Genomic DNA, 26,314 nt, shown 5'->3' on the forward strand with positions numbered 1-26,314 from the left:
ACATTTAGAACTTTAATAATAAACTGCCCTTTATCGGGTCATCATTAAGCGTTACATTTTATTTTTATTTTTTTAAGAAACGATTATGAGTTTTCAAAGTTTTTTTGACTGGACACCATTGGTGCACACATTTAGCATGTCTCTAAGGGAACAAATCCCCTGTACTCTATGAACTGAATTGCACACAACTCTGATCAGCATCTTTAACATTCTAGGAGTTAGGAAATCTATTGGCATCTTTCAGTTGAGGAATCTCAACAATTATTCTGAAGTAATAGGATTGGCACGCAGTCAATGAGGCAAAAATGATGTTTCTCACTTAGTTTCTCTGTTTTTTTTTTTTGTTTTTTTTTTATATTTATTTTTGTTTCTCACTTAATCTCTTTACTATAACCTACATTTTATACGGTGGACCTCTCTTTTTTCTGTAATTTTTATAATATTCCACGTTTGCTGGCAATAAGATGGGCAAATAGAAATGGCAAATATGGAATGAAACGTATGTAAAGACTGTGACCTGGATGCATATCGAATCATCGCTGATTTCTTTACCTAGGTTTGACTAAAAGCAGGTTCAATTGACCTACTAATAGCTAAGAGGGAAGGTAACTACCAAGCTGAACTGCTTTGAGTCTCACTTAAAATTTGCAGGTTCGGTCTGGGTGGGTTTGTTGTCTCGTGGTAACTTATTTATTATCTTTTTTGGTTCTCATCACTGAGAACAACCATGCTCTTAAATTTTTTTAGAAAATTAATCTCGATGCTTGTCTTTTATTCTACTAATTGTATTTGGGTTTTGACCGCATATTTTTTTGCAGGATGTTCATTTTCAGGGAAAGGAATTGAGAGAGGCACCAGCCCCTCTTGATTATCGTTAAGATGTATTTTCTTGAAGATTCAAATAGATAATTGAGCAACATAATATATAATTTGTCTTCATAATCTGCTACTGAATATTATGAGGATTTTTGTGTGTACAGGAGCACTCTTAGATATATGAGACAATGAGACGAGTTGAAGTGGATACTTGTAATATGTGGATTTCAAATTGAAATTTGGTTGAATTTAGTTGCAGCTTTTCTAGCATATAGGTACCTGCAATTCCATGTTGCAGTTGGGTCTGTCAAGCATGTCGTTCATTTTTGTAAGTTCATTCGAATGAATGTCCATTTCATACAATTAACATATAGAATGAATATTTATTGGAGATATTGTTGGGTTTAGCGCGGTGAGTGATGAATAGTTGCAATCATTTCCTTGTGCTCTCTTTTACGACTCCATTTCCTTCGGAGTCGAGTCTTATTTTATCACGAGTAAATGAGCATGTGGAATCTTTGGGGAGCGTCTCTTTAAAGTTGCATTGACTGAACGTGAAAGAGCTATTAACCTGAAGTGAATTTACTATAGCCGATCTTCAATTCTGGGATAAAACCGAGATCCACTGCAAGAATGAAATCCGAGATGCTTGCAATTGTTCTCACTGCTTACAAATATGATAGTACTCAACCACCCAACACGATAGAAAAGAAATTGGAGGAGTATATCCGAACATAATCAAACTTTATGTCCGGCGCTAGACTGGATTGATGAGTTCTTTGATCATGAGTATGGCTTTGATTAAGTTCGTGTTGAAATTGGACTCAAAGCCTCGTCTGCCAATCAGACCATCATTTTGTAATGCATATTGCGCACTGTCAGGATTGTGACGGGCATGGCCTATGGAGACTCGCCACCCGTCCTCCAAAATAAACTGCTACGGTGCTCCCAAGCGTTGATCAATGAGGCTAGTACCACCCCAGCGCCGAGGAAAATTAGAAAGGCTGTTTTGCCAATTTATTGCTAACTTTTTAAGAGCTATCTAAATACATTCTGTTCTGTAAAATCATAGCTGGAATAGCTCAGTTGGTTAGAGCGTGTGGCTGTTAACCACAAGGTCGGAGGTTCGAGCCCTCCTTCTAGCGCATGCCAGTTTTATTTGTCCGTACATGTATTTTTTATATTTGAAACCAAATTCTTCTTCGTCCACTTCCACGGGAACATCAACACACTCTTCTTATGATAAAAACACTCATATATCATTATTATGAATGAAAACTTCATATGAATTTTCATACTCAAATTTGAAGTGTAAACAAAAAGTCAAGAACCATCCTTGTCGGCCAAAGCAATAATCGCAGTCTCTTTGATAACAGTAATCAAGCATGAATAACTCTAATAGAAAGAGATGTCTCAAGTAGACAACAAGACAACATAAACAAATCTCTTTCCCGAAAATCATAATTGCCTAGAGCAATGACGTTATTGTCTTCCACATGCGTAATCAAGCAGAAATAATGGATATCTATCCTTTTCCAAAATGTAAAAAGGGTAGATTACCGAAGAAAAATCTTCCTTTAAGAGCCTAACTACCTCTGAAAATGCTTTGAGCTGTATGAAAACTCAGAAACCCAACTGTGTAGATCAGCGTGCATGCCACTGCTGCCTCTCTAACTTGATTGCTTCTCAGGCGCCACAGCGCACCTCTCCTGCTGTCAAAGTGAGGGAGATCTCTCACTCCTTAATGATGCTTAGTTTTGACTTCACATTTATGCTCTTCCTCTCATCTTCAACTAAATGGACTGGATGGGAATGTGAGAAAGATAAAGGATTCTTTAGAGTTACATAGGCCTTCTTGTAATCTGGTCTAGCAACCAAGCGCCCCCCTAGCATCTTCTTCTTTCCTTTCATATTTAGCGTCCGTACCTTTTCAACTTCACATCCGTGTACTAGTTCTAAAATCCTCTTGATCTCAGGCTGTCCATTAGAAGCATAGAGAAAAATCATTTTCTTCTTTGATAATAGAAAAAAGAAAAATTGGTTATACAAGAAAAATAGAAACCTGAGAGTTAACTAGAAACATAATGTGAACAACTGAGGGAACAGAACGGTGCCTTATAAAATACCTTTGTTGCAGAAGGGATGGTTTTGATGGAAATATCTCTGGCATTACTAGAAGAAGGCGGCATGATAAACTCGATAGAGTAATTCGTGAAATGAACCTTGGCCATCTTTGTTTCCTTAACAATCTAGTCTCTGCGAACAACACATTCTGTTGTTAGATGATGGGGTAGAAGATGCTTATCCATTTATATCAATCACAATAACAAAATTATCCTGATTGTTGACTAAGTAAGGTACAACTCATAACTATTACCTTTTCTTTTTGCTAAGTACACTCATAACTATTAAATTACACAATAAATTGATTTGGGCTATTTAATTCAATAGGTTCATGATATATCTTAGCTCTAATCAATTCTCATTTTGTGAATAAAGTCAGTAATTGAAGGATCAAAAAGGGTAATTTTAAAAGTTTAAAGTGAGTTCCATAAATGCACCTAGCGCCAAACAAACTCCACTCTGATGAAATACCCTCGTGAAATTTATTAACGTAAAAAACCTTACAGCCACTAAACAGCTGATTAAATGAAGAAAGACGTTTTGTTATAAATTGGCAAGTCACCGGTAAAATTTGTGTGTGACTTGAGCATGATTTTAGACAACATCCATATTTGCTATAAAATAAAGAAACTCTCACTTTTAAATTTGTATTGAGAAAAGATACCGACAGCCTGATGTCCCGCTCGCTTTGCCTCCTTAACGTGAACCTGTTACATGGCAGCCACATATTTATTTAGGAAAAAAAAAAAACAAATGCCAAAAGCCCATCCCTCTCCCGTCTCTCTTCTACCTTTCTTTCACAATACAAACCTTGTATAGCTCCCTGCTTTCGCTTCCTTATTTGGCTCCAAAGTCTCTCAGTGATTGAAGAGAATTCGAGATGGGTCAAAAAAGCTAATATAGATATCAGAACAAACTCCTATCCGAATCAAACGAAGAGATATCACAAATACAAAAATCACAAACACCGAATCCAAAATCTGGCCAAAGAATAAAAAAATACCGATACTGGAATCTGGGTTCTATTTCAAAAGCGAATCCAACTGAACAAAAAACAGAATCGGATACCAAAAGTGTTTACGTGCAAGTATCCCATCCCAAAACTCTGAACACGGAGCAAGAAAGCAGAGGAGAGAGAGCGAGGTCTTTGTAAAGAAAGAAAGAGGGAATTCAAGTTTTGCTCGGGACGCCAATAACGCTTGGAAGGAAGTATCGCCGGTGGCTTCGTCCGAGGTCTGGCTGCTTGGACGGAATCACAGAACCTGGGGTTTCAACAGCTCGGCCGCTTAGTTTGGAACCAAATGCTCGGGGACGGGACGAGCGATGGGCTTTTGCATTTGGTTTTTTCCAACGTCAAGGGACAAGACGAGCAGTAATTTCAGACAGCCCGGTAGCTTGTCTCACGTGTATTCGTCTGGCAGCTTGGGTAATTTTGCTTACCAATTACCTCTCAATTCATCACTATAAATTTTTTAAATTTTAATATAAAATATAATAAATAATTTAATTTTTTAAAATCTTAAAATAATAATAATATTAAAAAATAATATTTTATTATCTCAACTCAACTCAATTCAATTCACTTCAATATCCAAACGTAATTTTAAGATTTTTTGAATACGTTTGATTACTAAACACTTCTCAACTCATCATTATAATTTTTTTAAATTTCAACACAAAATATAATAAACAATTCAATTTTTTTAAATCTAAAAATAAGAATATTATTAAAAAATAATATTTTAACAATATTTCATCATTTCAACTCAACTTATTACAATATCTAAACACAACTTTAAGGTTTTTTTTTTTTTTTTTTTTTGAATGGAGCTTCTTAGGGTTTGGGTTTTAAGCACGAATAATGTTCTCTTCAAGTGACTCTTTTGACAGGCAGTGACGTGGTATGGTGACACTACCATGTCACGAAGTTTATTAACAAAATTTAAAATATAAACTTAAAAAGAGAACAAAATTTAGAATTTGAATCTTTATCTTTTTATATTTTTTGATGTCGTTTTGATTCAAATACGTTTTTTTGTGTTTTTTTATTTTAATCAACCATGTGACACTATATAGTTTAAAAGGATCGTCAGAGCTATAAATTTTATATATGAGTGAATAACAGTACTCTTATTTAAGGATAAAAAGATAAATAATTATATAATCTTTAAAGTTTAAGGTATCTATATATTCTTATCAAACGCTTATAGATTGTCACGATAAAATAAATAGTGTGTTATAATTTAGAAAGGCAGCCTAACTCAACAAAGTAATTGCACACAAATTGATTCATTTTCTTTTCACTTGAACTGTAAAAAACATGTTTCGATTCTCAAGATTTACATTTTTCTCGCAACTTTTTAGTACAAAACAATACACAAAGGAAATAAACTCCACAACACAACGATCACAAGCGCATGTATTAATTTGCACATTTATATATTTCTACAATCTCAATGTACAACCAATTCAATTAAGCAAAAAGATGATAAGGAGAAAATATTTCAGTTTCTTTTCACTTGTAAATACACAAAATGTGTTTGTTTTAACCGTAAACAAAAGATACCTCCAAAGTGCAACAGAAAGGAGCTTGGAGGGAAAGCAAAAGATAGAGAACTCAGGATAAAAAGTGGAACAGAGAAATAGAATCTTAGAAACAAAAAATTAAAGATAGAGAAGTTTGGTTGTTTTATTCAAAATTCTGTTTTATTTATATTCACACATTTTCTCGAAAACCAAACAACCATATATAATGATGAGAAAGATAAAGTATTTCACTTTCTTTTCACTTATAATTCTAATAAATGTGTTTGTTTTCTCCATAAAAAGCATATGGTAAAGCAATTTAATCAAAAAGAGAAGAGGGATCGTGCAAAGATATCTTGCAAGTTCGACAGAGATGAGCTTGAAGAGAAAACAAAAGAGAGATAAGTCAAAACAAAAGTGGAATAAATATAAAGAGTCGTAGTTAGCTTGATTGAAACAAATTATCAGTTTATAACGACGGTAAAGAAAAAATATTTAATTTGTTTTTCACTTATATATACGATAAGATATGTTTGTTTCTCGATAAACAAGCATATGGCAAAGCAATTTAATAAAAGAGAGAAGGTGGATTGAGCAAAGATGCCTAACAAGTGCGACAGCAATAAGTTCGGAGGAAAAACACAACAGAGAAAAGTCAAAACAAAAGTTGAACAGTACACAAATGAAAGAAACTCAACAACACAATGCTCACATGCGCATTATCAATTTCCACATTTATTTATTTATGCAATCTCAATTTACAACCAATTCCATCCAAAAAAAAAAAATCAATTCAGCAAGGAAATTTTTTTTTTTTCGATTCCCATTCCACATCAAAAAGCCAAACAAAATGAATAATTTATTTTGTTCTTTTTAAAAAAGACCAAAGTACTATATATAAAATGCGCGTGTTCAAATTTATGAAAGTACCCTTATTTCTATTTTTTTGGGTGTAAAAAAAGTAGTGAATAAAATCATACTCCAATCCTACGTGCTACAGTGAGAGCACTAGTATTGGTTTCTTTATATATATATCTTTAAAATCACATTTTTAAATATTCATTTTGCATATAAAAAAAATTATATATTAGATTATGTATATTTGAATAAAATAATAATAAATATTTTTATTTTTTTTCTTAATATTATTTTTTTTATATATTTTACAATTAGTATTAAGTGCTTAAAAATACAAATTTCATATATCTAAATATTAGTAATTTCATATATTAAAATGATCAATTTTATTAATAAATATTAATATGTACTAAAAAATACTTTATGTCATTAACTTAATATAAATTTTATATATCAAAATCATCTTAATATAAATTTCATAAAGTTGATTTTAATGAGTAGGAGAGAGAAAAAATAGTAAAATAATATTTGAAAAGTGAATAATGTTTTTTCAAATTTGAAACACTAAAATAATTTAAAGAAATATTATTTATAAATATGTAAAATTTGAAGATGTATAATTTAATATAGGTCAATTTAAAGAGATATTACGTAAATATGAAGAGATAAACCATTACAATGCTTAAGAAGTCTCCGCCAAATCCCAACCCCCACCCTTCTCTCTCTCTCTCTCTCTCTCTCTCTCTACTTCCAATGGAGTCCGCATTGTCCGTAACGACGACGTCGAGGGTAGCTCTCTTCACTGACTCCAAAGCGCCAAGCCGCCGTCGCCTTTGCGGGGCTCCTCTGAGTCAGTGGCTTCCGAGTCAAGACCTGACTCGCCAACTCAGGTGCAGTCGCGGTTTCCTTTCGTCGAGCCTGTGGGCCTCGGCGGTGGTGCCTCCTGTACGAAGCCTTCCTAAGTGCGTGTCGAGCTCCGCTTCTGGTGGTGGGAGTGGTGGCGGGTTTGGTGGAGAGAACGGAGGCGGTGGAGGTGGTGAGAATGGATCCGACGGTGGGGATGCTAAGAGTAACTTGGTTTCCGGGGGGGCTGAGGAGGTCTTGGCGCTCTCGACTGACGTGATTATACTGGACGTTGGAGTATGATCTCTCTCTCTCACCCCCTTAATATAGTTTTTATTTTCTTCTGTTTATTTGGTTAGTTGGTTTAATTATGTGCTTGTATGCTAGGGAATGACATGTGGGGGATGCGCAGCTAGTGTGAAAAGAATTCTAGAAAGTCAAGTAAGTTAATCTATCTTGTTCTCTCTCTTTTTTGTTTTGTTGAATTTGGTTTTTATTTTTGCTTTCCTTTTCTTTTTATCGATTACTAGGCAAAATACGTTAGGGTTTTGAGTCATTGACCGCTTATGTTTGGCAGGTTTTTCCAAGGTCAAGACCTGAAGTTTGAACAATTATTTTTCTTGCCAATGTGTCTCGTAGAAACCAAATTTCTTGTTCTGACTTGATAATTGTTTGTACATCTGCGACCATAAACAAATTTCTTGTTGTTCTGATTTGATAGTTTATTTTTGATAAGTAAATCAGAATCTTTATTGAGTAGGATGAAACTAGGCAATGCCCAAGTACACAAGAAGTATACAAAGTGAGACATCTAATTACATTCTATTAAGCTGAAAAGAAGATAGGAACTCATGAACATTCCTGCCCTTCAATACAATAGCAGAAAACCACTGTAAAAGAGAAATATAAAAAAATTCCAGATTTCCCCCACTGCACGCTCCTTCTTGTTAAAGCACCTATCATTCCTTTCTGACCATATACACCACATTAAGCACAAAGGTATCATTCACCACACTGCTGCCAGTTGAGCGCTATTAAGCTTTCTGTTCGAGCACGCTAGTAGTTCCACCACACTCCTAGGCATGACCCAACTCAGCCCGGCTCTATTGAGGATACCATCCCATAACTCTCTAGCCACCTCACAATGTAGAAGCAAATGATCTATCGATTCCCCATTCCTTTTACACATATAGCACCACTCTGTGACCACCATACCCCGCTTCCTCAAATTGTCAACCGTCAAGATCTTCCCAAGCGTAGCTGTGCAAGTAAAAAAACGCAACTTTAGATGGTACTGAGACCTTCCAAATACTCCTCCATGGAAAGAATGTGGACGGTTGGCCTGTCAAAACCTTGTAGAAGGACTTAACTGTAAACTTTTTCTTCCCATCTGAATCAACAACATACGGTCACCCCCATTTCCTCCTAACTTTGTTGAATACAAGTAGCTGTAAAAATCTGCCATCCCATCAAGTTCCCAATCCTGAGCATTTCTAGTAAACGTGACATTCCAAGTAACCGTCCCGTTGGCACGACACAAAACATCTGAAACTGCAACTTGCTGATTTCCAGCCAAATTAAATGCAGCTGGAAAAGCAATGGAAAGAGGACTCTCCCCACTCCAAGCATCGAGCCAGAAACGAGTTCTTGCTCCATCCCCCAACTCAAACCAAATATGTTTTTCAAAGGTATTCCACCCCTTTCTAATAAATTTCCATAGACTTACTCCATAAGGCCCCTACTCTCCTCAGAACACCATCCCCCCACTCACTACCATACTTATGGTCAATAACCTCCCTCCAGAGCGAATTCCTTTCCATATGATACCTCCACAACCACTTTCCTAGGAGTGCTTTGTTGAAGATGCTCAAGTTTCTCACCCCTAGCCCGCCGTTCGCAATCGGACAGCTCACCCTTTGCCAACTAACAAGGTGAAATTTAATATCCTCCCCCATGCCACCCACAAGAAAGCTCTAAACAACTTATCGATTCGGTTTGCCACTCCCACTGGGATTGGGAAGAGAGAAAAATAGTAAGTGGTAGGTTGGAGAGAGTGCTTTTGATACGCGTTGTCCTTCCCCCTTTTGATAGGTAGAGTTGCTTCCACCCTGATAATTTTTTCTCAATCTTCCCCCTTCTGATTTGATAGCTTCCGTACATCTGCAACAATAGATGAAAGAATTTTTATGAAAAGGATGCATTTTGTTGAATCAAAATGGATTTTAATTTGATTTCGGATTCTGGCGTCTGTGGAATTTAACAATTTATGATTTTGAAATGGAGATCTCCCCCCCGAACACAACCATGTGTCTTCTATGGGCAATTGGTTAGTGAATCTGCCATTAAATATGGGAGATTAAACATCCATGGGAAATTACCAAGCATTGAGTAAACGAACATATGGGAATCATGTCTCACAAGTCTATCTGAATTGTAACCACGTGGTTCATGCACATGTTCCTATATTACAACCCATCACCCTCCAGCATACGTTACACCTTCTCTTCCTTAGTGTCCACCACCAGCCAAAACACACGATGAGGTTGTCAATACATGTGAGCATCTGATATTCTTCTTGAGTTTCTCCTCTCCTATTTCTTTGTCACAATCAAGAACTTTACTCCTTTCTGTAAACTAAATCTATGTGCTTCATTTTTTCTTGACAAAAATTTGGGCAGCCACAAGTGTCTTCTGCTAATGTGAACCTGGTAACAGAGACAGCTATAGTATGGCCTGTATCTGAAGCCAAGGTCACACAGAACTGGCAACAACAGTTAGGAGAGGCACTGGCAAATCATTTGACTAGCTGCGGTTTTAAGTCTAACCTTCGAGGTAAGCATCTTGATATTTTATCCCCACCATTGTTGTTGTTGCCGTTTCTTTTCATGTTGATTATTGTTACTTTTCATGTTCATTATATTATAGTTATCATCATTACTATACACATATAAAAAAAATATCACTAATATCATCATCTTTGTCATATTTACCTGCAAAAAGACAAAAAAAAAAGCATCATCTTTGTCATCTTAATTATAACCTATCATTGACAGTTACTTATAGTTTTAAAAGAAATTGTAGGATTGCATGGTTAATCTTTGTCAGTGCTCTGCCTTGTGCTTTACTTTTTGTCAGGCAAGAATTGAACCTATATTACTTATCAAAAAGAAAAATCAAAGATTATGAACCTATATGACGATTTTAGAATCTCATTCGGGATGGCTGTTAATATCATCAAGATACATGGTGAATTCTTGGGTCATCAGGAATATTGCAAGATCTTGATATATTTGAAACTTGCACATGACATTTATAGAGATTAAACCGCTAGTAAGATTTTCAATAGAAGTTATTCGGTTATCAAACTGATGTGTAGAACACGCCATCCACGTCACTTAAATGATAAGATTTGATTTGTAAGATTTAAATTTTAAAATTTATCTTCCAAATCAAATTATATCATGTAAACATTTTTATAGGTGTGTTATCCACACCAGCTTATAGATAGAAATTTTCTTTCAATAATAGTTGGGCTGATATTGGGAATTCCATTGGCATATTTCTTGGTTATTTTTTATGATCGGCTGCACTTCTTTTATACGAGTATTGGGATACATGCTTCATCTATAGTTGGTTTTTAGTTCCAAGATTTCTTGTGGATCCTGCGTTGACCTTCATCTATATTGGGATATGCACTGCATCTTTTTCATTTTTTTGAAGAAATCATGATACTTGCTATAGTGTATTCTTGAAAAAGTGTACCCCCCCTTTTTTCTTGAACAGTGTACCCCATCAGGGCATAATAGCGATCTTATTCTTCTTCCATTATATATATATATATATATAGTCGAAAGCTTTTCCACATCATCGGGTCTTTTTGTAAGGTGTTCTTAATCTAGATTTTGTTATGCTGGATTTATGGAGTCGAAGGCTTATGGAATCCTACTTTAGTCCTTGTTGCTAGAAGAGGGTGGGTTTCTTGCACCTCTGTTTAGTGAACCCTTTTCATATGGTAATTGTTGCTTTACTTGTTCAAATGAAGATATAAATTTTTAAGTACATATTTAATCTTCAAAGTGAAGCTTGGTGGGTTAAGTGGCAGGTCAAGGAGCTATTGAAGGAGAAATTTCACCTTGAAATGCAAATGATTTGTTTAAGGAGCAATCATAATTGGTATGTCACTAATTTATTGGATTTTAATTTCAGTGACTTGTCTATATGAGCAGAATCTTTTTATATCATCTTCATGATATTAAATATGAAAGAAAAGGCATAAAACTCATCATTGACGTTACAATATCTCACTTTGATAGGTGAGTCTCATCAGCTACGTATGGTGGATTGGTCGGACAGCCATTTCTATTACTGGAGAGACCATTCACTGTGGAGAATTCGCTTTTGCTCAATCCAAGCTTAGCAGTTATTTTAGTTATATCAGAAAACTAAGGACTTTCTTATAAGCTGTATTTAATGTTAATGATAGTTGAGAACTACACATTGTGTATAAATTTGGGAATAGTTGTTCCCAATGAGAAAAAAAGGGGGAATTGGTGTTATATGGATATTCTTTCCACAATTAAGGAGCCTTAAGCAGCTTTTATTTGTCCCAAGGTTCTATACCGTGCTTGTTCTTGCATGGGCTTGTTTTGAAGAATTGGTTGTCTAGCCAGAAGCCATACTGGCTTTGAATTTAAGCATTTTAGTGCTTGTTATCTGTGTGTTTACATGCCTTTGCTATTCTTTTAATTTTTATTTTTGGCAAGTAATATTCTTACTATTCTTTCAGAGACACATCGTACTTAATTTGAAAGGCAAGGCCTATGTGGATAAGTTCTATATTTTTAACAATGTTAGTTTCTATTTTTGTCTTTTTTATGATCAATAAATTTTTTTTTTTATCGATCAAAAAAAAAAAAAAAAATCTATTGGGTTTGACCTTGTAAGCTACTCATACAGAATGGCTTTATCTTAATCCATTGATAACTTCTTATAGTATAAACCTTCTTTATTAAATAAAATTCTAGGTTACATACAAAAAAAAAAAAAAAACTAGGAAATCCAATTCCTTAAATTCAAGTTTTGTTGGGAAGCAATATCAGTTTGCTTATGTGCATAACATCATCTAGGAAATTCGGATGTGTAACCAGTATTACTGAAAGTGCAATTAGGCACAAGAGGCATGAGTTAAAATAGAAGTGGCTTCATAAACAGAAAATTAGTCGTTTTCTTAGGTGGCCGAGAGTGGCAATGCCTTTTTTCTTAACGCATACGGCTCACAAATTGCATGACTACATTAACTTTGATTAACATATTAACTAGTAAGTCATTTCCTTCCCAAATGTATCTAGTTCTCTGATCACCTAATGGTCTACACTCTACATGTCCAAATAAGAAAAACCTCTCCCATTATGTGTAGTTTGGGAAATTCATGTATCATGCAAGTTTTTCTAATTTTCATCTTATGTGCAATCCTGTGTGTTGATTTGGGATCTTGTAGTACATATTGGTTGGAAACTTGGATGACCTAGATTGCATCCATGCAGTTGCTTGATTCTGTGGAGCTTAGCTGGCTAACAATGAATACTGTGAAGCAAAGTCTCTGGTGGGCTTTTGCATACAATATTGTAAGATTTTCTGCTTCATATAAACATAGTTTTTTTGCTCTTTATTTATTATTATTGTTACTAATTTAAGAAGTGAAAGTGCACATGAAATAAGCATCTAGGAAGAGATGGTCATGCCATTTCTTTTTCTTTTTTTTGGGATAAGTAAAGTTAAATATTAGTTTCTACCCCTTTATGGTATGAAATGATCATGGAGTTGGGTCTGAAACTGTCTCCTATATGAAAAATCGAAGAAAAATTGAATTCTGAAGCTACTATTGTGTTTCATCCCCCGGATCTGTTGGAAGACCTTTCTCCTTTTACATAGGTGTCTCTTGCATACATTCTGTATACTTTGGGTTGGGCTTTTTGCACTTTTTAATAAAGATATCTTACTCATTGAAAAAAAAAAAAAAAAAAAGAACTGAGAGCTTTAAGAAGTCTTTCCTTCTTTTTCAGCCTTGCAGAATAGAAATCCTTTGTCTTAATTTAGTGCCTGAGACTGTCACAACTTTGTGTTGTCTGCTCTCTGCTTCGATATGCTGTCACTGTTAATATAACGATCCGATCTAATAATTTTAAGGTTGAATATTGATAATTTTTATTGGGTCTAAATTATATTTAATGTGCCATATTGGATAAGTCCACAAGCGATAAATTATTGAAGTTGATTAGGATTTTTAATGAATCTCTAACTAAGTTAAATCCCATTTATTATTTATTAAACGAGTTAGATTTATTTTAGAATTTAAAGACCGGCCATGAGAAATTTATTTCAATTTAAAATCATCACTGATGGAATTCCTCTACGCAATCTCAGTCACTACCAATCCTACATTGAATGAACTATTAGATTATGTTTTTATATTCAAACTCTCTTCTTGAATGATTGCAACCGAGTCCAACTCGAACTCGAACTCCTCGGTAGCCTCTCCCAAATCTCTCTATAAATATCTTCCTTTTATGTATTATTTGGAAAAACCATAAATCTTAGTAAGTGCAGCAGCCGAACCCAAGATGCCCAGTCCAGTACCGTGTATGTCCCACATTCACCACACCAATAGCATACTGTCTCATTCATCTCACAACATCCTTCACGTTTTTTTTCTCCTTCTAGTTCACGTGATCGATTTCATGTTGAAAATATTAGATTAATGCTGTGAGGTAAATAACTTGATCATAAATTAGGATTAACATACGTTAGCTAATTATATATATTATTATTAAAACCATTTATTTGGAAGCCAGTGTTACGTACCGCTTATGTCATGATATTTGCAAGTACGTCATTCATCATATTTCATTCTGCATATTATAGTTTTGTATGTATCATGCATCTCATGTTGCATAAGACACATAAGCTTTCATAAGATCAAGTGTAAAATAAGCTCATAGCAGTTAATCAGATGACTATTCAAATGTATAGTACCAATGCGGTTTTAGGGTGGGCGTACAAGCCAAGAACTTAAATGTGGTCCACCGTGGTACGTCAGAGTACTGCACAGTCGGCTTCCTTTGCTGTAGTAGGGAAAGTAAGTGCACAACATTGTACACAGGGTTAAGTGTGTTGACCAGCTAGATAAGTTAGATAAATCAGATCAGTTAGTTAATTCAGATAAATTAGTCATGCATAGCATAAACATCATTATGATTAGTTATGATTTTAAGTTCTCAACATGAAATATTTTATAAAAAACTTTATATTAAATATGTTTACGTTATGATGGGTTTCTTACTGAGTCATCGACTTATTTTAGTTTGTTTTATATTTTTAAACCATCCCAGGTGAGCATGATGATGAGTACAAGCAGGCGGACTAGGATTAGATGAAGCAATTGATTAAATTCCAGACTTCCTAGAATAAATTATTTTTATGACATAAATTTTATTTAGTTGTTTCATTCAATTTTATTTGGAGACATGTTTTTATTAAATAATTATTTTATGAAATAAATGTTTATTTTATTTAAATCAGATCTGTTGTCGGGATCTTTTTATAAAAGCACATGACATCCCTAGCCTACGGAATGGGGTGTTATAGTTAAGCTGCCACTTTCCCTCTTGTTGAGGTGCTTACCACAGTTTAAAAGATTTAGCATATGATTCTGACCTCTTTCACCCTTCGTTCCGATTTCGGGGAAATCTTTCTGAGATTAGAAGAAAAATTGGTCTTATGCCCTCAGTACTTTGGCACAGGTTGGAATTCCAATTGCTGCTGGATTGTTGTTGCCGGTAAGTGGGACTATGTTGATTCCAATTGCTGGAGCCCTCATGAGGTTGAGTTCTATCGGGGTCATGGCCAATTCATTGCTTTTGAGATTCAAATTCCTCTCGCAACAGAAACAGATATATGGCTCATATGGAAATGCCTTAACATCCTTTTGGATTCTGATCTTGAAGGGGACCAAAAAGAGAAAATAGAGCATCGTTATTCTGATGCTAGCTGGAGAGAGAGAGACGATAACAGTATACATGTTTGGGTGATATTGGTTTGGGGACTCAACACCATGATACAACCTAGTTTCTTTCCCGTCTATTGTTAATCCTGCACTCTTTGAAGTTGTATTTGAAGGATCGCTGAGCCTCGTAAAAAGTGCAGTAAAACGGCCACAGGAAATAGATATTTTTGAAGACTGTTACAAAAAGAAAAAATGGAGACAGATACATCACATTAATAAAATGTTGAACCATATAACAAGTAACTTTATGTACTCTTGGATGTAATGTGAGGTGAAAAACTAAGCCAGTCCAACGCTATCTAAGGCAAAACATTTGAAATTGAATTATGTCGTGATGAATCATGACATTCATATATCTTTGAGATGGTAATTCACAAGGCAACCCAAGAAATAGTGTAGACTTTACCGATGAAGTAGATAACAAAAAGTTTCTACCACAGGTAGATCCAAAAGGCCGGGCTAATCATGAGAACAGTGCAAAAATTGTGTACACTCTCAAAGAATATAAGTTGAATAAAAGGCAGAGAAAGTCAGACAACCCTTTTTTGGAACCCCAATCGCCTGTGGCAACCCTCGGTGTCGAATCAATTTGAAAATTGTTACTCGAGTAACAATATCCATCGTCAAACCATGTATGTCATACCAACCTGCATTAGTTGTGAGTGGGGCACGCTCAAATTCGCAGTCCCCCTTCTGCAGTTCTTTCTTAAGAAAGCATAAAAGTAATTTATGACTAGCTTCTTAATAAACCAGGAATCTTTCCTCGCTCTAATATCTCCATGACCAAGAAGATAAACTACCCCAGATTCTTTAGCCTTATGTATAAAAGAAAGTTCTCTTTCAAGGCTTTGCTCTGTATCAGGCACTGCTGGCTCAGCCGGTGGTGTTACTGGTCTCACCTCCTCTGATGTGCTCGCTTCCAAGATGGGCTTGCTTGTGTCCTTGAACTCAGCTAGAAGAGGAACACCCAGTGAATAGACACTCCCGTTGGGAGCTATAAGAACCCTTGAGCCAGATGAATCGTCCTCAGAGCCTGTGTCATCATCCCCATCACTCTCCAATGACCGTTCCTGAGCTTCACGCCGAATGAACTTCTCAAGGCTCTCAATCAGCAGCTGCTCAAAAGTCTGGTGATTTTCTTTGCGAACATCTTTATAGCCATACCTGTTCAGGTGATTAATTGCACTTGTAAGGTTATGGGGTAAGCATAGATGTAAAAGTAAAAATAAAAGAGAATTTAATCCAATAAAATAAAGCATCATATAAAAATACTGATAAGATGCCACCTCATTCCTTGCAGGTCATTAAAAGAAAACCGACTCTGCCTTGTGGAGTTGTTCAACTTGATAACCCGTACTTCAAGTGTAAAGAGTTCACAAAGAGTCCGGAAGAAGAAATGAAGTTATCGAATTAGCTACTTCAATTATTCGAAGGCATTAGCTCCCTCAGCCAGTTTAAGGCAGTGACTTTCCCGGAGATGACTTAACTATTTGGCTTCTACATTAGGAAGGTCAAAGGGTGAAGGTTCATAATAGGTTCAATATTACATGATGGATCTCACTCACCAACAGATGTTTATTATTATTATTATTATTATTATTATTATTTATTTATTCTTTTAAATTTTATTTTTGAAAAGTAACTCACCAACAGAACTAATAAGATCAGCGCCCAACTAGAAGGAATTTTACCTGGCAATGCAACGAAATATATGGTAGCTCTTTGGGCAGACACGCCGGAAAAGGAACCTTTCACTCTGAGGCACCACTGGAACTGGAACATACTTTATACAGACAAATATTATCATGGAGTGGATTGCTGGGAGAGTTGTCAGAAAATGGCCAAAAATTGCAGGTATTCCCCTCACCAGCTCATTATAGAGTAAACCAATGCCGGGAGCTCTGATTGTCCCAAGATTGCAACCCAATTCCCTCATCAAATCCATTGATAGCTTTTGCTTTACCTCAGTTTCATACTTAAGCTTGCTTCCATAATTCCAGATATACATTATCAAAAACATGATTATGGAAAAAACTAATATTATCCAACTTCCATCTGTTACACTCCATAAAACTGATGAGAAGAAAGTCAATTCTAACCCCAAGAAAAACACCAGGAAGCTCAGCACAATTACAATGTTTATCTGCCATATAAGCAGCATAACAAGGGTTACTAAAATCGTTGTCATCATCATTATTCCTAACTCAGCAATGCCTGTAAAAAATAATCATATTAGAAAGATCAAAGAGCTTGTACATGTTGCCACAAAGGAAGCACTACTAAGATCTGTTGAACAAACAAATGGAAGCTTATAATTGATTTCTAATTTCTATACAACACTATCATTGATGTATTACAAACATTTCCCGGTCATTTTCACGAAGTTCTGATAATAAAAGGATTGTGAATCCAAAGTAATAAAGTACAATAAGATAGGAAGGATTCATGGAAAGAGCTGTACAGATGTTAGTGTACATGCTTCCTGGCCAATAAAGTACACTGCCAAGTCTAACAGAAATCTACATACTTCTTGTTAGTGTATATGCTTCCCGAAATACTAATTTAAAAGAAAATGTCATTTGAGTTATCTGCTTCCACTAAAGTCAAACAAAACACTGCTATATCAATTGGTGCAAGGTATTTCTCTGGATCTAACAGGAATCTACACAATCATAAGCAGAAGCCTTGCAAGGAAAATAAAGCCCAGAATTCATTCATACACGAGGAAAAAAAAATAGGGTAGGGAAGAATTATTATTTTTTATAAGTACAGAATGGATTAATTAAAAGAAGGTAGGGAAGAATTATTACCATAAGCATTTCCAATCTCATCAATGCTTGAGATAGAGCAGACGAGCACCAGGCAAACTGCCAGCAAAAACCAGTTTATGACAGGGATATAAATCTGGCCCATGAACTTCCGAGATGTATGAATAATTTTAAGACGAGGGAAACAACCAAGTGCTGTCGATTGCTTTATACATGAAAAAGTAGCCGTTGTCATTGCCCGACTGGCAATTAATGCAGCAATGTTAGCAATGAACAAGACCGGCCAGAAAGCACCACCTATATACAATATGATTTCTAAACAATTAAATTTTCTTTTACTGTGTAAGCATGCAAATAAAATGTTTCAAATGACAAGGGAGACGTTTAACGCGATTCTTACACATAAAATTCAATGACATATTACAAGTAACAACTGAAGAAAAGAGAATCACACGATTCACACCTATTAAAAATTGTATAAACCTCATCAGTTCCTTACTGGTTATAAATGGTGAACCTTACTTGGAATCGAAGAAAAGAAAGCTTGATCGGCATCGGCATGGTTGTCCATAAGGTATGCAGCTTGACCCAAGTAACCCAACAGAAGACAAGGCAAAACGAGAAATACAAAGGTGAGCTGCAAACAGCCACTATCATGTAAATCAGAAGTGTAGCTAATTGAAATACTGATTGACAGTAATAGAAAAGAACCAGAAATACCACATATCAAAGGAAACATGTATTAAGCAATCTGATCCAGGAACCAAGTCTCTTTCTTCTTTACCTGAACTGATCGCACAGAAAAGTAGCAAAGGTCTGCAAACATTGCTTCAGAACCTGAAAAAATTCCATTGTCAGCAATATTTTTTTTTTTTGAAAAAAAGGTAAAATAGCTGAGTAATGAAATTCTGATAACCATTAATGGCATATTGCACCCTAACCATATTTGAATTAAGGCACAAATACAATTCATAATGGTATAGATTGTTAACTAATACCATCAACATGAGTTATTAAATAAGAGTAATGCTACTCATCATCTCAATTTTTATCATCCTCTCATCATCCCATGATGTGGCATTAGATGATTGGATACTATTTATTATATTTCACTTGTGAACCTATAATCTAATGCCACATCATGGGATGACGAGAAAAGGGATGACAAATAGTTTTTTTCATTAAATAACAATCCAAGAAATCCATAATTCATGTCTCAAAGTCCATAATCCAAACCCCTAGGGGTTGGCTCAAGCGGTAAAGGCCTTGGGCTTGGGGGTATGCTCTCCCAAGGTCTAAGGTTCAAATCCCCTTGAGTGCAAATAATCTCTAGGGGCCATTGGACTAAGGGATTTTTCCTTTGAATTACCCGAAGTGCACTTGCGGAAAACTCCTTGCTGAGGCTTGTGCAACCTTAGGATTAGTCGGGACGCTGTTCTTGGACACCCGGTGCCAAATAAAAAAGAGAGAGTCCATAATCCAATATCCCTACCTTTGGATTGTACAGAGTCGACCTATGAAAAAACAGGAAGGTTGGGAGCACTTTTCCAACTTTAATAGTTTTAAGATGGAAGATGGCTCTGCAGTTCGTTTAGGCATGATATGTAAAGCGGAGATTGGTCTCTCATGGAAGCTTTCCTAGTGTTATCTTGTGTTACCAGATCTAAGGATGCATATGGGGTGGACAACTTAGAATTTTCTAACGAATCCCATCAGTGGAATGTCTTTCATCAATGCAGCGCAAGATTGGGAGGTGGATCTCTTCATTTCTCTTATGACCATTTATATTCCTACAAGTTGGGAAGGGTGGAGAAGACAAGAATCAATGGACCACTTCCAAGCACAAGGTCTTTGAAGTAGGATCTTTCTACAAGCCATACATCTGCATGCTAAACCAATAAAATCTTATTTACCGATAAAAAAAAAAAACAAAAACATCTCCTTTCCTTGGAAGAGTCTTTGGCAAACTAAGGACCCCGAGAGAGTGACTTTTTTCATTTGGATGACTTTCTATGGAAGATTCTCCCTTTTGACAATCTATGGAAGAGATATATGTTGGTGGCCGATTGGTATTGTATGTGTAAAGTAGTGGAGAATTTGTTGAGCATCTGTTGCGCCATTGTGAGTTAGCTAGTGCTTTATGGAATTCCATCTTAGATTGGAACTTGCCTCAAAGTGTGAGGATCTCCTAACATGTTAGAAAGGGTAGTTTGGTAGCCATGTTGCAAAGTTTTGTGGAAATGAATTGTCTTCCTTTATGTGGCATATGGAGAGATAAATGATCGGAGCTTGAAGATTATGAGAAACCAGTGCAAGAGCTGAAGGATTTTCTCCTTAAAATCTTTTATCTTTGGTGGCTGTTTTTTTTTTTTTTATCTTCATGTGTACTCGGTTTGCAACTTTTCTAAATTGAATAATTTCTTACTTAAAAAAAAAATCCTTACCTGTTGCACACAGGAGACAACCCCCAAGAGAATACCAAGCCTTAATTGAGTTCCTCTTAAAGAAGTAATATATGTGAACAGGATTAAATGCCCTCAAGACGCTGCTGTCATATTTAACAAGGTTGTAGATCCCAATGCTGGCTAGAGAACAAAACCAAATGAATAAAGCAGGGCCAATAGCGAGTCCCACTTTACTTGTCCCAAACTTCTGTATGCTGAACAAAATCACAAGAAAGGCAACTGAAATCATCACCACTTCATCTGCATAAGTAAAGCGAAAAAATTAAAAGGTTATAAATTGGAAAATCCTAATAAATTCACTTCAAAAGATTTTTTTTTTTTTTTTCCTTATAAGAATTCAAAAGATATTCGAAACCCATAAATCTGAATTTATGATCTCACTTTCGACCCCTGTTGTGATTATAAACTATACGACTACACAAATTCTATTGATCTCACAATTCTAGAAAATATTTAACACGCCCCTTCCCTAGGGGATTACAATACTCCGCAAACCCCTAGCCAAAATTCACTGATACACCAATAGAACAGCAAAGTGTAACTGCATGAAAGCAGACAAAGGGCAATACTTAAGCAACCAATTACACTGGAAACCACCCATCCCAAACTAGAAAAATTTTCATATGAAGCTATCAGTGGAAAGCTGGCTCTTCTCACAAAAAAGGGATTTCCTCCACAAATCTAGAATACAATATAGCTACAATATCTACAAATGATGTACTGAAGGCATAAAGAGTCTAGCCTAAACTTTTGAATCAGGTAGTTATTACAACACTGAACCACCATTAATTTAAGCTTTTGGAAAAATGTAGTAATTTATCATGGTATTTTTTTGATGATGTGGAACCTCAACAATGCATGGGCCTTCAGAGTCAACCATGGGGAGGAAACCCCGGATACACAATCCCACTGACCAGAACCATGTATCAAGTAATACAGGAGAATGCTTGCATAGACAAATCCACGATATCTGAGTCTATAGCTCATAGCAACTCTACCCTTTAACCACTAGGCTGGTAAATGATTTTTTTTTTTATAAGTAAGACAAACATTTTACTAATAGAAGTAAATAGGCATAGCCCAAGTACACAGGAGGTATACAAAACAACTAGGCTGGTAAATGAATATGAATTTATATGCGAAAAAGATTTCAATTTCTTTGACAGTGCCAATGACAAAGGTATACAATCACTATATGTGACACAGGCCTCACCATATGATATGTATTAATCTAATGGACCTTATGTCAAATAACAGGAAATTGAACAGCCAAGTAAAGACTTGCAGAGTTGAATAACAGATTGTCACATCACCTTGCTCAATTGCATCTACTCCAACTTTTATACCACTAACAGCTGACGTTACTGAAATAAGAAAAAAAATCCGTGACCAAATTATTACAAGGTAACAACTAAAACAAAGTGATAATTATGCAAACCGACAGTTCACAATAGAAGTGAAATACAAAATACAAACCTAAAACAGATTTTTCTTTGTTTTAATGATCAAAGTAGTAAGTCGTCTAGAAACAAAAATTAAAAAAAAAGCATGAAGGAAAACAGTACATACCTGACATTGCTGGCGTAACAACTGCATCTGCTATCACCATAGAAGTACCAGCAAGCACCAACATCAAAAGAAGCTTTTTCAGAACCAGTGAATTCTCAAGCCTTTCCTTGAGTTTTAGTGATCTCTCAAGCTCAGCAGATGGCACCTTTAACCTGAAGCTTGATATACGAGCATCTGATGGAAGCTGATTTGGAAGAAGACTGACCTTGGCATGCCGACATATCAATGAGTACAATGCAAAAGTACCACCTGAAGCAGTTAAGTAACACTATGAATTCATTTAGTAATACAAAAAATTCATGCAAATGTCCATGCACACAGAACACCCACACTGCATCTACTAACCCAACCACACACTTAAGCATGAGAGAGAGAGAGAGAGAGAGAGAGAGAGAGTTCATAACATTCAGCATACCTTCACCATCATCATTGGCCCAAAGAACAACCAGGACATACTTGACAAGTGGGATCAAGATTAAGGTGTACAGGACTAGTGATAATGCTCCAATAACATCTTCATTTCCATTAATAGGTGCTTTGCTAAACATCACACTGAATGTATATAAAGGACTCGTTCCAACATCACCAAAAACAACCCCAAGGGTCTGGAAAGCAAGTGTAATCTTCTTTCCCAAGCTGAAGTCCTGCAATTATATTCACATAATTGAGAAAATAAACCTGGACCCTTCTATTTGTGGTCTACGTAAAACAAGTCAACAACTACATAATTAATCCAATCCTCCCCTACTAAAAACCTGGGCCCTTCTATTTGTGGGCAGTTCTGTCCATGGCAGCATTAATGTCTCTCACTTACTCTTTGCGGATGATACCTTGATCCTGTGTGAGCCAAATTCTGATCAGATCCGTTCTTTGAGGGCACTTTTGTTATGTTTTGAAGCTGTATCTGGTTTAAAAGTCAATTTGTCCAAATCTGAAATGGTCCCTGTAGGTTTGGTCAATAATCTAGGGGATTTGGCTGATATATTGGCATGTACAGTGTCTTTTTTACCTATGAAATATCTGGGTCTTCCCTTGGGGGCACCTTTTAAATCTAAGGCAATTTACTTATAAAAAAAAAAAAAAAAAAAATCTAAGGCAATTTGGGATGGGGTTTTAGAGAAAATTGAAAGTAGGTTGGCTGGCTGGAAAAGGATCTACTTGTCCAAAGATTGTAGAATCACCTTAATCAAGAGTACTTATCAAATATCCCAACCTATTTCCTATCTTTATTATTCCCTCTGCCTGCAGGAGTGGCGAATAGAATAGAAAGTATATTCCATGACTTCTTGTGGGGTGGGTTGGAGGATGAGAAGAAATTCCACATGCTCAAGTGGGATAAGATTTGTTCTCCTTTATATTCAGGAGGTTTGGGAATTAGAAAGCTGAAAACTCTCAATAAGGCACTTTTAGGGAAATGGTTGTGGCGGTATCATCAGAAGGGGATGCTCTTTGGAGGATTGTTATTAATGCCAAATATGGGAGTATTTGGGGAGGTTGGTGCTCAAATGAGGTTAGAGGGCATATGGAGTGGGTGTGGAAATTCATTCGCAATGGATGGGGGGAGTTCTTAAGAAATTTCAGATTTGAAGTGGGTAGGGGAAATCAGATCGGGTTTTGGCATGATTTATGGTGTGGAGACGTGGCCTTGAAGATTGCTTTCCCTTCCCTCTTTAGAATTGTTTTGGATAAAGGCGCCTCTATAGCTGATTTGCATGAGCAACACTGCTGGTCGTATTCAGTGGTCAGTAAGTTTTATTAGAGATGTGCAAGATTGGGAGGTGGGGGCTATCACTGACTTTTACAGCTTGCTCTATTACTTAAATTTAAAATCTGGAGGGGAGAATAGGTTAATCTAGAATCAGCTTGGTAATAAGAAACTTTTGGTTAGATCTTTGTACAAAGTCTTGGTGCCACATTCTTCTAGTGATTTTTTCCCTTGGAAAAATATTTGGCAATGCAAAGTGCCTCTCAAGGTCCGATTCTTTGGGTGGTTGGCTGCTCATGGGAAAATACTTACTATTGATAAGTTGAGAAAGTGTGGAATCATTGTAATGGATTGTTGCTTTATGTGCAAAAGGTGTGGAGAATAGGTGGATCACCTTCTTCTTCATTGTGGTGTGTCGAGGGCTTTGTGGGATGAGGTTCTTTGTCCAGTTTGGTATTTCTTGAGTGATGCCTAAGGTCCCGTTTGGATAGTGAGATGGGATGAGATGATTTTAGATGAAAATTGAATAAAATATTGATAGAATATTATTTTTTAATATTATTATTGTTTTGAGATTTGAAAAAATTGCGTTGTTTATTATATTTTGTTTGAAAATTTGGGAAAGTTATAATGATGAGATGAGATAAAACCGTTTCTGTATCCAAACAGGGCCTAAGAGTGTAGGGAAGCTTTTGGCCCGTTGGAGAGGGATTCAAGGAAATCGTCAAATAGCGATTGTTTGGAAGATGATTCCTCTTTGTCTTATGTGGTGTATTTGGAATGAGAGGAATGGACGCTGTTTTGATAATAGAAAACGCTCGGTGGATGGGATTAGGGCTTTCTTTTTTCATACTTTGTTGCTTTGGGCTTTGGTTATTGTAATGGAAGGATTTAGTTCCCATGACTTTCGCGCTATTTTTCAGCTTTAGTTTGTAATTAGGTGTTTTCTCTTGTATACTTCCTGTATGCTTGAGTTATGCCTAATTATGTGGTTTTTAATAAATTTCTTACTTACCAAAAAAAAAAAAAAAGGAGCGCAAGATTGCAACAACACTGCTCTAATAATACTATCATATCTTTCCAAAAAGAAATATTTCATCAAGAAAAGGGAAGTGGAGTACAAGAAAGGGTACAGACAAGTACATATTATGCCTCAAATCAAGCAAACAATGTTTCTAGATGCAAACGTCACTAGAATTATAGTAAAAGGGTATTAAGAAAAGGACACCATCTTGTATATACCGAAAAATATAATTTTGTCAAAGATCCTATTTTATTTTGAGTTTCAAATTTTTAAGTTTATCTGAAACTCCTTAAAACTTATTACATAAGTTATATATAGGATGTGTCAATGAAATCCCTAAACGGTAGTTCAGACAGAGAGCAGGTATACCAAAGCAGGATAATTGATCCAGCAGAGATCTAGTGGTTAGGTTGATTCAGAGCTACTTATATATTAATGCTTGATAGAATTTCTACTCAAGCTTTGCCAAAACTAAAATTCCTTGAATCGTTTTGATTCAGAACTACTTATGTATTTAATGTTTGATAGAATTTCTACTCAAGCTTTACCAAAACTAAAAATCCTTGAATCGTTTTAACATCAGCTAAACATAACCAAGACATTCGATAATTGCATTTTTCTTCATAGAAGTCTACCTAACCTCATAATAAAGCTCTTGCACAACTAAAAAATCTAGACAAATGGATAAAGGGAAATAGACAAATGCATTTTTCTTCATCCCAAAGACAGACATTAACCATATGATTTGAAATTCAATTATCTCTTCTCGGCAGCCAAACAGTCAGTGAGACCAAAAGTGGACGTAAAACAGACAATAAATAAATAAATAAATAAATAAATAAAGACAGATTCACTAAAAGTAGTTTCACAGGAAGTCACATCGAGTAAGAGCTCTGTATGCTACCTCGTAGTCACTTCTGTGCGCGCCGGGGACCTCGAGGGCCTCGACGTCGAAGGAGTCGAGGCGTGGCCCGGTGCGAATCAATCTCTGCGCGGCATTATCCTCGTCTTCCTCCGAATCCAACCCGTCAACCGCCGTAGAGCGATGCGAGAGGAAGTCATCTTCATCGTCATCCTCGATCTCCGAGTCGTCCTCGTCCTGGAACACCCACCGTGATTCTGTCGAGTCCATCGAGGCCTGACCTCCATTGATGTCGGATCCCTCTTCCTCCGCCATCACCTTTCGAAACCACACTAGGACAGAGTTCAATTCGGAATCACGGGGAATATGATGAATAGGAGATTAAGGGAGGGTGTTTGGGTAGACAGAAAGTGAGGGAAAATAACGGAAAATTCAGATTCTATTTTCTGATTAGCTATTTTAGGGAGGCCGTTGTATGGTGTGTAGTCTAGAGTGTTGAGCTTTTGGGCTAAAAAGGAAATGAAGAGAATCCTCTCTGTAATAGTCTGTCTCCCTGTAAATACATAAATAATTCATAAGTTTGATCACACACTATTTTTTTTTTTTTTTTTTCTCTTATTAAATATATGAGATTATGAATAGTAATATTTTATAAATAAATAAATCAACGAATAGAAAATTTTTCGAAAAAA

The 26,314-nt window shown here is 35.9% G+C and overlaps 4 protein-coding genes, 1 long non-coding RNA gene and 1 other non-coding gene across 11 annotated transcripts in view; 4 read left to right on the forward strand and 2 right to left on the reverse strand.

The window, feature by feature from the left end:
- The window catches only part of LOC121255448 (ubiquinol oxidase, mitochondrial), a 32,295-nt gene that overhangs the window by 2,891 nt on the left and 3,090 nt on the right, over positions 1-26,314 (forward strand). For both annotated transcript variants that reach the window (XM_041155789.1, XM_041155790.1), the window contains exon 4: positions 819-918. In XM_041155789.1, coding sequence (XP_041011723.1) covers positions 819-878 — 60 coding nt within the window. In that variant the 3' untranslated portion in view covers positions 879-918. The remainder of the gene's footprint in view (positions 1-818; positions 919-26,314) is intronic.
- On the forward strand, positions 1,888-1,961 carry TRNAN-GUU. The gene has a single exon. It is a non-coding gene; the product is annotated as a tRNA-Asn (tRNA).
- Positions 2,153-4,368, reverse strand: LOC121255523. 2 transcript variants are annotated; one of them, XR_005938781.1, is made up of 4 exons: positions 3,751-4,368; positions 3,609-3,647; positions 2,943-3,072; positions 2,153-2,793 (listed from the first exon to the last, which is right to left on the reverse strand). It is a non-coding gene; the product is annotated as an uncharacterized LOC121255523 (long non-coding RNA). The 2 variants fall into 2 exon arrangements; XR_005938782.1 differs by having other exon boundaries at positions 3,578-3,647.
- LOC121255489 (copper-transporting ATPase PAA1, chloroplastic-like) lies at positions 6,445-11,879 on the forward strand. Of its 3 annotated transcripts, none has more exons than XM_041155846.1 (6): positions 6,445-6,466; positions 7,007-7,464; positions 7,555-7,608; positions 9,846-9,999; positions 11,250-11,340; positions 11,481-11,879. In XM_041155846.1, the coding sequence occupies exons 2-6, from the start codon at positions 7,078-7,080 to the stop codon at positions 11,482-11,484; spliced, it is 690 nt and encodes a 229-aa protein (XP_041011780.1). In that variant the 5' UTR covers positions 6,445-6,466; positions 7,007-7,077; the 3' UTR covers positions 11,485-11,879. The 3 variants fall into 3 exon arrangements, with proteins under 3 accessions (XP_041011780.1, XP_041011781.1, XP_041011782.1); XM_041155847.1 differs by having other exon boundaries at positions 6,448-6,466; positions 11,264-11,340; XM_041155848.1 differs by having other exon boundaries at positions 6,448-6,466; positions 11,270-11,340.
- On the forward strand, positions 12,392-15,306 carry LOC121255516 (copper-transporting ATPase PAA1, chloroplastic-like). The gene is made up of 3 exons (XM_041155880.1): positions 12,392-12,604; positions 12,711-12,791; positions 14,967-15,306. Exons 1-3 carry the CDS (start codon positions 12,596-12,598, stop codon positions 15,189-15,191), a joined length of 315 nt encoding a protein of 104 aa, XP_041011814.1. The 5' UTR covers positions 12,392-12,595; the 3' UTR covers positions 15,192-15,306.
- Positions 15,542-26,177, reverse strand: LOC121255357 (potassium transporter 7-like). 2 transcript variants are annotated; one of them, XM_041155629.1, is made up of 10 exons: positions 25,665-26,175; positions 22,447-22,675; positions 22,032-22,280; positions 21,776-21,826; positions 20,442-20,702; positions 18,782-18,834; positions 18,520-18,634; positions 18,040-18,294; positions 16,921-17,443; positions 15,542-16,393 (listed from the first exon to the last, which is right to left on the reverse strand). In XM_041155629.1, exons 1-10 carry the CDS (start codon positions 25,935-25,937, stop codon positions 15,853-15,855), a joined length of 2,550 nt encoding a protein of 849 aa, XP_041011563.1. In that variant the 5' UTR covers positions 25,938-26,175; the 3' UTR covers positions 15,542-15,852. The 2 variants fall into 2 exon arrangements, with proteins under 2 accessions (XP_041011563.1, XP_041011564.1); XM_041155630.1 differs by having other exon boundaries at positions 16,369-16,726; positions 25,665-26,177.

This window comes from Juglans microcarpa x Juglans regia, chromosome 3D, assembly GCF_004785595.1.
Source record: "Juglans microcarpa x Juglans regia isolate MS1-56 chromosome 3D, Jm3101_v1.0, whole genome shotgun sequence".
In the NCBI taxonomy this organism is placed as follows: Eukaryota; Viridiplantae; Streptophyta; class Magnoliopsida; order Fagales; family Juglandaceae; genus Juglans; species Juglans microcarpa x Juglans regia.